Source organism: Passer montanus, unplaced genomic scaffold, assembly GCF_014805655.1.
Source record: "Passer montanus isolate IOZ18808 unplaced genomic scaffold, ASM1480565v1 scaffold33, whole genome shotgun sequence".
Taxonomy (NCBI): domain Eukaryota; kingdom Metazoa; phylum Chordata; class Aves; order Passeriformes; family Passeridae; genus Passer; species Passer montanus.
Window position 1 is genome coordinate 1,212,634 of NW_024368041.1, and position 13,003 is coordinate 1,225,636.

Sequence of the window (13,003 nt, forward strand, 5' to 3'; positions counted from 1 at the left end):
ATGAGTTTTCATTTCTTTGCTATCTGGGTATAAAAAGGATAGCTTCACATGAAGTCAGAAAAAAAACGTATTGAAAGAAAAATTCTCTGACTGAATGAAGTTACCTTGATTCAGATCTTAAAACTGTAGATCTGGCTGTGGTAAGGGAGACTCCATTGAACTAAAACTCTGGTATCCAGTGTAACATTTTTGAAAATTCCTGATTTTACAAAATAAAATATCAGTTTCAAAAAAAAATAATATCAAGATAAAAAGTTTATGTTTTGTTCTAAAATACTGATTTCTGCGGTTGAAGGTAAGATTTCCTCACATTTCATACTAACCTAGGAGCTCAAGTTCTACTCATCAGCATGTTATTTTCTAGAAAGGAGCTAGATGAGGGATCAGTCATATGTGCAAGCTGAAGTCTATAGCTGACCTTCCATTTTAGCCTCAATTATTCTCTGTGTCATGACTTATACACATAGTTTGTTGTGTGTTACTGTTAGCAGTGCAAAATTATCGGTAAATTGCTTATAAGGAAAGATGATACCATATATAATGAATTTAATTCATGCATGAGAAGCATATATTTTGCATAATTAAAAATCCATAGGAATTTCATTGTGCATTTTAATATGAGTTTTAATTATGCTGCTGCTGAAGAGTTACCAAATGCTTGAAAAATTAACAGACTGCAGAGTAGCTGTAATCTAGGTAAAACCACTTACATATAGCCTGAATTTCTCTTTTGTGTGCATTCCCCCCCCCAAAAAAAAAAAGATAGTGTGTAATAATTTTAACTATTTTCTCTAATAATTCAAGGAACAATAAAGACCTAAAAATTATTTTCTGTTTTTCTTTTCATATCTTGGTATATAGGAGAGAATTTCTACATGAAACAGAATTCGAATTTATCATGCCTAAAGGTAAATTATTTTCCTACACAGTGATTCTGGACTGTATTTCTACAGCAGCCCTTCATTGCATTACCAATTTTTGGATAGTTTCCTGGCAATCAAAGTGTTCCTCAGCTATTTAGTTTCTCAGAGATTAGTTGATTTTGCAGATGGCACCAAGTAGGGTACAACAATGGCCTCAGATTCTCCAGGCAGTTTACTATAGCTCTGGCTTTGCTGACAGAGACACTTCATGGAAATAGAAAAATCAAGTGTCTTAACACTAAGTGTCCTTAAAAAAAGGGAGGGAAGGGGAATCCAAAAATGAAAAAAAAAAAACCAAAAAAAAAAAAGAGAAAATAAAACCCCAAAAAAACCCAAAATACAAAACACTATAGAAAACAAAAAGAGAAAAACAACAGTTTCTGATTACATCTTATAAAAACTCATTAGAGTTCATAGTCCCTGGTACCAAGAAATGGGTTTGAAAAATGAATGCATGATATAAACCAACTCTTCAAACACTATTATACTGAACTTGATCATAAACAAGATCCTTCCTGGAATATATATACACAATAACTATGAACTTCTGGACTTCAGGAACACATGTTCCAGCTCATTAACTTCAGTGTCAGTGTGAAAATTATAGACAATTGTGAAAACTGCAACAGAGAAATCTATTTATGTCAATTCAGAGATCTGAGTCAGCAGTTCTCCTGTGCAAACATATGAGAAGGCTTCCATCCATAAAATTTGCAGATGCCACTATCCAGTGAAATTCAAGAATAACTAGCAATGTCTTGACATTAATTTGAACAAGCATGTGTCATGAAGGACCAGAACAATAATAATTGTTCAATAACAATTAAATTTTTCAGAATTAAAAGAACTTGCCTCTATTAGAGATCATAAAATATTTGTGTGATGTATTATATATTGTAAAGTTTAAAATATTTTGGTTTGAGATACGACTATGCATCTGTGAATGATTACATGAAAAGCAAATATAGTAACTTGGATAAGCTTATGTATGTGCATTTTTATATATTTCTTTGGGATGTTTAGGGTTTTTTATGTATAGAGATCAGAGGAAAAAAAAAACAGATTATTTTGTGGAGAATGTCTTACCTTCATAGTAAACTTTAAACCCATGAGCACTAACTGCAAAGTCACTTGTCAAGCGCAGTGAAAATACAGATTTTGTACTTGTCACAGGTGGAGGAAGATGAAATCCTGTTAACCTAAGAAACAAAAAAGCACAATTCATGGTTAATTGTTTGGAAAATAAAACTGTGTGTGACAGATGGCTGTTCCCAATAATATTTAATGATGGAAAGGACAACTGTATTAAAAGGACATAGTCTGCATTACTTGAAAAAAATATTTTATATAGTAAATGAAAAATTAAGAGAAAATTTTGCTATATTTGATGGACACTATACTTAGTATAGATGATAGTAAGATGTACAAACTGGACTTAAAACCAATTCAGATTATAAGTGGCTGAAAAAATAAAACAACCAAAGAAATCACAATACACCAGACAATTTAGACTCTTTGGGTTTATATTAAAAATGTATTGCACTATATGTCTTATAGAGGTTTCTGCTAAAATTCGTAGTAGCTGAATTTTTCCACAGTAATAAGATGAAAGAAAGGGACCATGATTCACTTTAATGAGGGAATTTATTATTATTCAAATTGTGCACTTTGGCCTCAGAGAAGAAATTTCTAATTTCAACTTGAAGAGCAGCATCATTGTAAAATGATAAATCCATATCAAAAAAACTCTTGAAAGGAATTACAGGTCATTGTGTTTTTGTCATTTGTATGTTTAGTTTTGTTTTGTTCTCTTAAAACCACTGCATTTGGGACACAAATAAAAGAAAAATTTTTGTGTACTCAGATATGCTGATACTCATTTCTACATATTTATTTGATGTACATATGAAAACTCTTATCTTCCTCAGTTTTGGGAGAATAACTTCATCAGGGTTCATATCAACCAACAAAGCCTGTAACATTTAACTGTCAAAAATGTGTAAAGAAGTAGTTGAAAAACGTAGCTGTGTACACACACCAGTGAAATCTAGACATACCTTTGGAACCCACTTAGCCATGGGTGGTGAATTGGGTAGCAGATGGGATGGTATACTTTATTAATGATTGAGATTAAAATTATTTTCATGTGTTTTAGATAAACTCATATTTTATGTTTTAGTTTGAATTTAGAACAACAGAAAAATGTAGGTCAAAAGGGACCTGTAGAGGCTATATAGTCCAACCTACTGTTCAATTTGGGTTAAAACGCAGTTAATCCAGGCTGCTCGACATTTACATTTTACCTTTTCATTGTTAGAACAAATTCCTGGTGCTTTTTCGTTTGCTAGGGTTCTTTGTGTTTGGTATTTTGTTTTGGTTTGGTTTTTTTAATGCAGTTATATATGTGCAGCTACATAGGCTGGTGTTTAGCACACTTTAAGAAATATGTAAACTCTGATAATTTTGCTGGAAGACATGACATATTTTTGATTTTGTTTGATATAGGAACAAACACAAATGGCATTTATTGACGTTTTAATACATTTACTGCTGCTTATTCTGAAATTGAATCTCAGTCTTCTGAAATCACAAATTAACTGATAAGCTATGTCCTGCCATTATCAGCATTTCTAGTCTCATTGAGGGAAGGATACAGAGTGATGAGAAGCCCAGAATTCAAAAGGTCAGGAAATTATTTGCTAAAAAATGCTGTAATTGCAATATTAGCATTTATTTAATGTTTTACTTATTTTTAGCTTTAAGATACCTTTAGATGAGTTCTATAGTGTACCAGTAATTCACCATCAAGTTTATTTGCTGTGGGGATCATAAAAAGTTTTATATTTTTCTTTGATCTCTACGTACTTGGTGTCCTTAACAGATACTGCCAATTGATGTGTATTATATTGATGTTTTTTCTTAATTAATCTTTGGAAAACCAAACCAAACCAAACAAACAAACAAACAACAACAACAACAAAAAAAAAGCAAACCCAACAAAAATAACCCCTCCTCAATACAAGAGCCAACTTTTGCCATGTTACAGTCATGACAGACATGAAAGTCAAATTATAATAACACTCACATCACATAACCATAAAAATTAAAAACATGAACAAAAGAAGCAAAGGTGCCTATAGAGGTATATATTCACATATTAATATGTAGCAGGTCCTTAGAGGGTGTATTTAGAAAGCTGTTCCAAAAGCAAAACCAACAAAAATAACCCCTCCTCAATACAAGAGCCAACTTTTGCCATGTTACAGTCATGACAGACATGAAAGTCAAATTATAATAACACTCACATCACATAACCATAAAAATTAAAAACATGAACAAAAGAAGCAAAGGCGCCTATAGAGGTATATATTCACATATTAATATGTAGCAGGTCCTTAGAGGGTGTATTTAGAAAGCTGTTCTTTGTTTTGTCATTGGTATCTTTATGAATAATGTCATGAAAACAAGACAAAAAAAATTATGTTAATATGAAAAGATGGAGAATTATGTACATAATATTTATGATTTAGGAAATGCATTTTTTTATTTAATTAAGAGAGTATATTTTTGTTCTATTAATAAAAAAAGGAAATAAAATGCTTACATTTCCCAAACAGACATATGCATAATGTTTTAATAAGTCAATATCAGTGCATTTTTTCTAATAGATTGGTCATCAACATATAAATATAATTAATTCATTGGCTAGCATCAATACTTAAAATCAGCTAGCCTAATAAATAAATCAGCTAGCCTAATAAATAAAACCAAACCAATAATTAGAATAAAACTCACAGTAAGTTTAGCTGGTATCTATTTATGTACTCAATGATTTAAAAGAATTCTCATATAAACACATACCCAGCAGTAAAGAAATACACAGTTTTCCCAAAATGTTGAATTTTATGAGTGGCACATAGGCACAGTTTAGATGGGTAGTAGATTTTTAAAATGAACACATATGTTATTAGCATAGTAAACATTACAGCTCCTGATGCAAAACAGATCATTATAAGAGCTGTTGGATATCATTTAGCTTTCAGCAGTGGGCCTTTTATAACCATCATTATGTTGCATTTAGTCAAAAAGGATAAGCCTGTTTCTTTAATTTGGTTGCTACACTTAAATTGATATGAAGAAATTCAAAAGTGATATCTTTGGTTTAGTGGATGCAAAATTAATCAAACATTTTAGTAAGTAAAAATTCAACATGCAAATATCACTCAGTAAAATACTACAGATTTTTAGAAAGAACTGTAATGTAATTCAGATTGAAATAACCTAATACTTGAGTATTATTCATTAGGTACAAAATTATATTGACCTCGGAGCTTAAGTCTTATTTGCATGTTAAACTCTACAAACTGTCATAAGTCTTAGCGGAATAGTTTTCATTGCCTTTTAAAATGAAATATAACAAGCACATCCTAACTGCAGGAGACAGACGGCAGGTAAGCAGCAAAATACCTGTAAGACAATGTATGTGCATAGATCTGATTGCCACTTATTCAGATCAGTCTCAATGTCCAACTAAATGTTAGACAGCTAAATGTCTAACTCAGTACTCCTGTAAAAGTGAAACTTCAGGTGAAAAAATTATGCAAAATAAGCAGTCTCCTCATTAAGCAGATATCATGTGCATATTAAACACATTTAAAATTTAAATTTCCTCTAGTAGATGAAGTTTTTTTATCTACAACAATTTTCCATCTTACATTGCATTTGCATATCTCATTCCATTTTTATCAACTTTTTTCAAATTTAAAATACCTAATGGAGCTATTCAGGTGACTCTGTATTGATGTTTTAGATACTGTGAGAGATTTGAAACATCAGCACAGCATTGGTAGATATGACATTGCACCACTCTGAGATCCATGTGCTTCTGGAGAAATGGAGGCCAGGCAGGACATGCTTACATCTTTTGGTAGGCTCTTCAATTATTCCTTTATAATCTCCCACTTTGGCAGGAAAAAAAATATATATGGCAGATGTGCTTTCTCTTCTCTTTTTTTTCTTCTTTTTTTTCCCTTTTTTTGGTGGGATTATCTGTTCCTTTTCTTCTTTCTCTTTTTGATTTTGGAAGTGTTCTCTGACCTCATTAAGAGATCCTATAAGTACCTGATACCAGGTAGCCATGGGAAACCATGTAAACTAAAAGACAATGTCTACAGAAGTTTAAGAAAACATATTTTTTTCTGTTTCAGCTCTTGAAAACCCGAATTTTATATTGCATCATTCTACTTGAGTATTTGATTTTGATGATGAAGTTTAGCTACAGAATGTTGTCAAACACAGAACAGTGATACGAATTTGTAAATGAATACACTGCATATGAATGAATATATTTGCTTTTTTCTTCCTGATGTGTCTAACAAGCTTGCCAGGCACCTAACACCCAAAGGAAATGGACACATTATGTATGTAGTGCAAGGCAACAGATGTTTCTGGGAACGTAGGAAAAGGTTAAGAGGTATTTTTATTTATTCAACTTTTCTATGTCAGAAAGACCAGATGCTCATCCTGAAAAAATTATTGCATATAGAAATTCTAAAATTCCAGTAGTAGTAAATATGGTGCAATTAAATATATTATTTGGAGACAAATATGTATTCAGAATTTATATATTACTTGCATGCAAATCTACAATGCTATGTAGTTTCAGTAACATCAATCTGGCAATATTTTTGCAATCATCTCAGAGTATAAGAATGGAGAACAGAAACACCGACTGCCTTGGAACCAGAGAAAAGAACATAGGAGATATGTGATTAAATTACTCCATGTAGATCCAAGACTGAGGAGAAGAAAATCATCACCATCATACTCTTTTACAAATAACTAATCTATGGTTTTTTGCCATAACTAACCCATGGTGCCATCTTTATCCTTCCAAGGAAAACCAAAGTGGCTTAGGATCTAAATAGACATCAAAAGCACCACAGACCACCACCAGAAAGAAAGGAGGCATCCAAGACTGAGAAGAAAATCATCACCATCATACTCTTTTACAAATAATTAATCTTGCTGGTTTTTTGCCATAACTAACCCATGGTGCCATCTTTATCCTTCCAAGGAAAACCAAAGTGGCTTAGGATCTAAATAGACATCAAAAGCACCACAGACCACCACCAGAAAGAAAGGAGGAAGATTCTATTAGAATTCTGTACAATTTTACCAGCATATTTGTGAATAATTAGTGGTTTTGAGTATGAGTGTTAGTAATATTGTGGGCAGATTAGTAACAATAGCTGTTATATTCACCGCTATATTTTAATTTGTTAACACTTCTTGGTGAAGTAAGATAGATTTTATTTGAGTGCTCAGATGTCTCTATATCCTCGGGGTGCAAGTGCACACAATTTCTTGATGTATAAATAAAGTGGCTAAAGGATGCCTTTTTACAGGTGAGAAACTAGTTTTGAGGAATCTGTGTCTTATGTGTTTTCTAACGCCATCCTCATTTATTTTTTCAGTAATGGAAAAAGTCAAATGGAGTCTGAAACAAAACATTGTCTTATGTACACAGGAATTTCTAAATATTCTCTCTATATTAATTAAAATACAATAAATAAATTCTGGAAGTTATGATAATGTTTGAATCTGTACGAAAATTTTTTGTAATATTTTTTGGCATTGTAAATTATTGAAAATGACATAATTATTTTCTTTCAAACATGTCATTTACAGAGTGTGTTGCCATGTTTCTTCCTCCCATACTGTATTCTGTCACATGCTATAGATGCAAAAAAAAGAAGGTACCTATATTAAACAGTTCAATCTGTCTGTTTTAATTTCTAAGTATATTTTTGAAACACTCCAAGTGTATTTATAATCTCTCTATTTCAATCTCCCCCACCATCTTTTCTCAATCACGTATAACATAATTTTAAAATGACAAATTACTTCAGATTTATGGTTTCCAAGACTTTAGAGTTCTGTCTGGAAATTTCTGCAGTTTGATCAATCACTTGTTTTCTGCTTTTACTGTGGTCCTTGCGATAAAACTTAAATCATATATCACTTTAAGCTGCATGCTGAACTTTAAACTCATCAGCCTTCAAGGAAGACCAGCTCCTAGCTTCAGAATCTAAATAGAGCAATCACTTCATAATTGCAAAGTTAAAATTATGGAAAGAAATCTTGATTAGTCTCAGAAAAGTGCTCCTAGATAATTTGTTTACTTGAGACTGTGATGTGACGAATAAGATGACTGTATTTCCTCTTTGCTTATGTGTCAGATATTTGCTGTTTGTCATTGATTACGCTTTTAAATAGGTAAATTTTTTACATATATTTTAGCAACTCTTTGTATTGTTTTTGTTTTCTTTTCAAGTTCACAAGATTCTAGCTTTTCTAGAGTGTGTTAGTTATTTCCAAAGAAAATACAGTTCCTCAGGAATATTTCTGCTTAGATTGGATAGTTCCAAAGAAATTCATCCCAAAAGTTTTAAGTGAATAGCAGCCTCACTTAATAAATTTTTTATTAGGTCACAGAAATTTTACAGCAGGAAGAGTTTTAGTCTAATCTGAAAGGTGCAAGAAATGTTTGTTCCTAATTTATGTAAAATAATGCAGAAACATAAAACATGTTAACATGTCAAGTTATTGTAACTTTGACTGTAAAATTAAAAAGAGTGTCAAAGCCTATACATCCTCACTGTTAGTTTGATTTCCAAATAACTGTTTATTCTTGTAAAAAGAAGATTGATTCTGAAAAAGAATATGCATAATAAGCAAAGTCTTAAGTATAAAAGAAAAGTAAGTAAAACAAACTGTTGTGTAACTTCATTGAGAATCTTCCCCACAAGTAAAGGAAAACTTTCTGAAGACAACAGAAATTTTATTCCATATTTAGCAGTTACAGGAAGTTGAAATATCTAATATTTTCAAATAACAGATAAAATATTTCTTTTTTTTATTTATTTTTTTTTTACACGAATGAAACTTTTTCTTCCACTAAGAAGGTTTGGTCTTAATGATACATATTTAAGTTGATAATCTTCAGAAAATATTATTCTAAAATCCACAAGAAATATACAATTGAAGCTTCACCACCAGTGGATTTTTCCCATTAAGCTAGCTAAAATCCTTCTACCAGTCATTTTCTGAAATATCTAATATTTTCGAATAACAGATAAAATATTTCTTTTTTTTTTTTTTACACGAATGAAACTTTTTCTTCCACTAAGAAGGTTTGGTCTTAATGATACATATTTAAGTTGATAATCTTCAGAAAATATTATTCTAAAATCCACAAGAAATATACAATTGAAGCTTCACCACCAGTGGATTTTTCCCATTAAGCTAGCTAAAATCCTTCTACCAGTCATTTTATTTGCTGGTATGTCCAGTAACTTGCTATCAGTTATTTATGCAGACAGTACCAGTCAATACTTAGCAAATAAACACATCTTGAATTTAGTTAGGTACTGTTGGGGCTTGGTTTTGTTGGATCACATACTGATGAATCCATTATTAGCTGCTGGAGTCCTGTCTGTGTGATTTTGTATTCATACAAACTTCTATTAATTTTCTAAGTAGCAGATGATTAGATTTAACATCTGACTAGCCTGATGCTACGCTGATTCAATTTCAAATTTAGTGAGATCTTTTGCCTGCCAGATACTTGTTTAACATTTTCCCACTAGCTCTAATTATTATTAAAAAAAGAAATAGAAAAAGAAAGAAAGCCCTCAACAGAAGGGTTTGCTTATTTGCATTCTCTAAGATAGAAGCATGATCTTCTTACCCAATTTGTTGCTGCTTTTGCTGTGGCCAGCATCTATTCAATTAAAATAACAGCATTCTTCAGTATTTTTTTCAAGATACAATTTTGTTTTCATCTAATACTCATCAAGTATTTGGTTCTGAGGACCATATCCCCTTATTTCTACGTCATGGCATTTTTTTTTATTTTAATACCAAGATATTAAAGAAAATATATGATTACTTAATAAAGTATGGATTTAAAATGTTGAATGTATCAAATTTGACATCCCATATTTTGGTTGTTAATTTTTTTGTTGCCCTATATTCATAGGAATGTAAAATCTAGCATCTCTTTCTCTTTCAGTCTGTTGTGTGATCTTTTTTTTTCTGTGTCACTTCCATAATAATGCATCAGACATGTAAGCATCTGTACTGATTTTGACTGGGGGAGAGTTAATTCTCTTCACACTGATTAACATGGGCTATGTTTTGTGTTTGTGCTGAAAACAGTGTGATAGTACAGGGATGTTTCTGTTCCTGCTGGGCAGTGCCTTTGCACACTGCCACGCTGGCGAGCGGGCTGGGGGTGAATGGGAAGGTGGGAGGAAACGCAGCCGGGATAGCTGACCCCAAACGACCCGAGGGATATCCCATACCACATGGTGTCTTGCTCATCATATGAAGCTGGGGAAGAAGGAAGGAGAGATGCTTGGAATGATGGCATTTTTCTTCCCAAGTCACCATTACTTCTCATGGGATCCCGCTCTCCTGGGGGTGGCTGAATGCCTGCCTGCCAAGTGTGAATTAATTCCTTGCTTTGCTCTGCTTGCGTGTGTGGCTTTGGAATTCCCTAATAAACTGCCTTTGTCTTACCCTATGAGTTCTATCACTTTTACTCTTCACTCTCCCGGGGGTGGCTGAATGCCTGCCTGCCTGGGGGTGAATTAATTCCTTGTTTTGCTCTTGTGTGTGTAGCTTTGGAATTCCCTAATAAACTGCCTTTGTCTTACCCTATGAGTTCTATCACTTTTACTCTTCCATTTCTCTTCCTCTGGTAAGGGAGTGAGAGAGTATCTGTGTGGTGCTTAGCTGCCAGCTGGGGTTAAACCACAACAGCATCTCTGATCTCTAAACAGAAAACTGAGCATCTACCAGCAGAATGTTTCAAAAGCTCTGAGAACTATTTAAGGAGCAATAGCAGTCATCCAAAAATGGTAGTCAACAGAAAAGCTAAGAAAAGCCACGTAACATGCTTTTAAAAACTAAGTTATGTATTTCACTACTGAAAAATGATGAAACAAAATATCTTCTATGTCATTAAATATATTATTTAAATATCAACAATGCTTTTAAGTATATGAAAGAGTAACCAAATAAATTATTTTAAAGTCACCTACCACTGTTAGCTGCAAATATCTTTGCTTTTGAACAAAACCTTTAAAGTGGTCCCTAACATATTTACCTGTGTTTCTCCTCCTTCTCAGAAATCCGTATTCCATACACAAATGCATACAGATAATTCAGTTTGAAATACTTCTCATTCTATTGGATTTCTATATCAAATTCCACAGCCTAGGGCTTGAGATGCAGCTCTAATGATTTTAACATTTTTTTAATGTCTCCATATCCATTGTAAAGTAGCATGAATGTCATAAAAGAAAGGAGATTTTTTTCATTCCTGTTATGTTTCCCTTGCACATTACCAAAATGACATTAATCGTCCCAAATAAATAAATAGAAAAGTTTCATATTGAAAATATGAAAAATATATGTGAAACTTACTGTAAAAGGATTGCTTGGATATAAAAAAATATTAATTTCACAGTAGTAGATAAGAGGATATCAAACAAAGCAAGGGTAGGTCTGAGGTCAAAACAGGTTGTTCAAAGATTTATACTGTTAAGTCCTGAAAATCTGCAAGGAAGGAGGTGTCTCAGCCTTCTGGGCAGTCAGATCCAGTCCTTAACTGTTCAAGAGACACACTATATCAGATTCAAATTATTCTGTGTGATAATAGCCTCTGTCCCCTGATCTAAGTAACAGACCTAAGTGATCACAAATACCACAGGAGAGAGAACCTTGACATTCTAACAAGCTTAGTCTGACGGCACATACCAAAGTCCAAAAGTGCTGCTCTTCCAGTGATTGAACAGGTACAATGAATTGGATACCAGGATTCAGACTTGTTTTAAAAGCCCTAATCTCTGTAGAGAGTTATTTCTCACAGTCCTTATGATAAATAAAGTCATAGGAGCATAGAAACCTTTGGGTTGTAAGGCACCTTCAAGGGTCATCTAGACCTTTGCGATAACCATGGACATATTCAACTAGAGGATACTGCTCAGAGCCCCATCCAACATTACCCTGAATATTTCCAGGGATGAGACATCTACCACTTCTCTGGACAATCTGGCCCACTGTTTCATCACCCTACTATAAAAAATTTCTTCATTATATCTAGTCTGAATCTAACCACTTTTAGTATGAAACCATTAACCTTTCACCACAGGCCCTACTGAGAGTGTGTTCCTGTCTTTCCTAAAAGCCTCCATTGAGTACTGAAAGATCACAATAAGGCATCTCTGGAACCTCTAACTGAGGGAAGAAAAAAACCCTCAAATCTTTGTTAGTACTACCACTATTTATTTATTATATAAATTTTGCAAGAGTATTTCTACATGAAATGGATGTACAAAGTACATCTCATACTACATTAATTGCCAGCTGAGGGAGTCAATTGTCGCACATTATTCTGCACTGGTGTGGCCTCAGCTGGAGTAGCATGTGCAGTTTTGGGGACCACAATAGAAGAAAGGAGGGAAGCAAAGATATTGAAGGGCCTTGCAGAGAAGCCATATGGGGAGAGACTGAGGTCACTCGGTCTGTTCAGCTTGGAGAAGAGGAGACCAAGGGGAGACCTCCTCACAGTCTACAATTTCCTCATGAGAGGGAGAGGAGGGGCAGACACTGGTCGCTCTCTGTATGACCAGTGACAGGACCCAAGGAACACAATGATTCTATGATTCTACTTGCACACAAAAGCATCCTAGTTTCCCTAGTTTATACTATATGTTTGGGGTGGGTTTTCTGAGTTATTTCTAATTTTTTTTTCCTTTTCTAGATAGAAAAAAATGCTTTTGTAGAATGAAAAGAAAAGAAGTTTTACATTTTTTTCAAAAGACAATATTTTAAGATTAGTACACCACAATATTTCTTAAAGCAAAATAACAGTTTACATCTTATATATGAATTTAAGTTTCTGAAGATTTGAGAGTTGTGTATCTAATGTGATGGATAGCATCAACAATATTTCCATGATTATATCTTTCTGATGAATATTCCAAGTGCCAGAGTAAAACTAATCTCCC

The 13,003-nt window shown here is 33.1% G+C and overlaps 1 protein-coding gene across 1 annotated transcript in view; it reads right to left on the minus strand.

Annotated features, from left to right (window-relative positions):
• Positions 1–13,003, minus strand: part of CSMD3 (CUB and Sushi multiple domains 3) — a 593,341-nt gene that overhangs the window by 484,947 nt on the left and 95,391 nt on the right. The window contains exon 3 of the mRNA XM_039715519.1: positions 2,010–2,122. Coding sequence (XP_039571453.1) covers positions 2,010–2,122 — 113 coding nt within the window. The remainder of the gene's footprint in view (positions 1–2,009; positions 2,123–13,003) is intronic.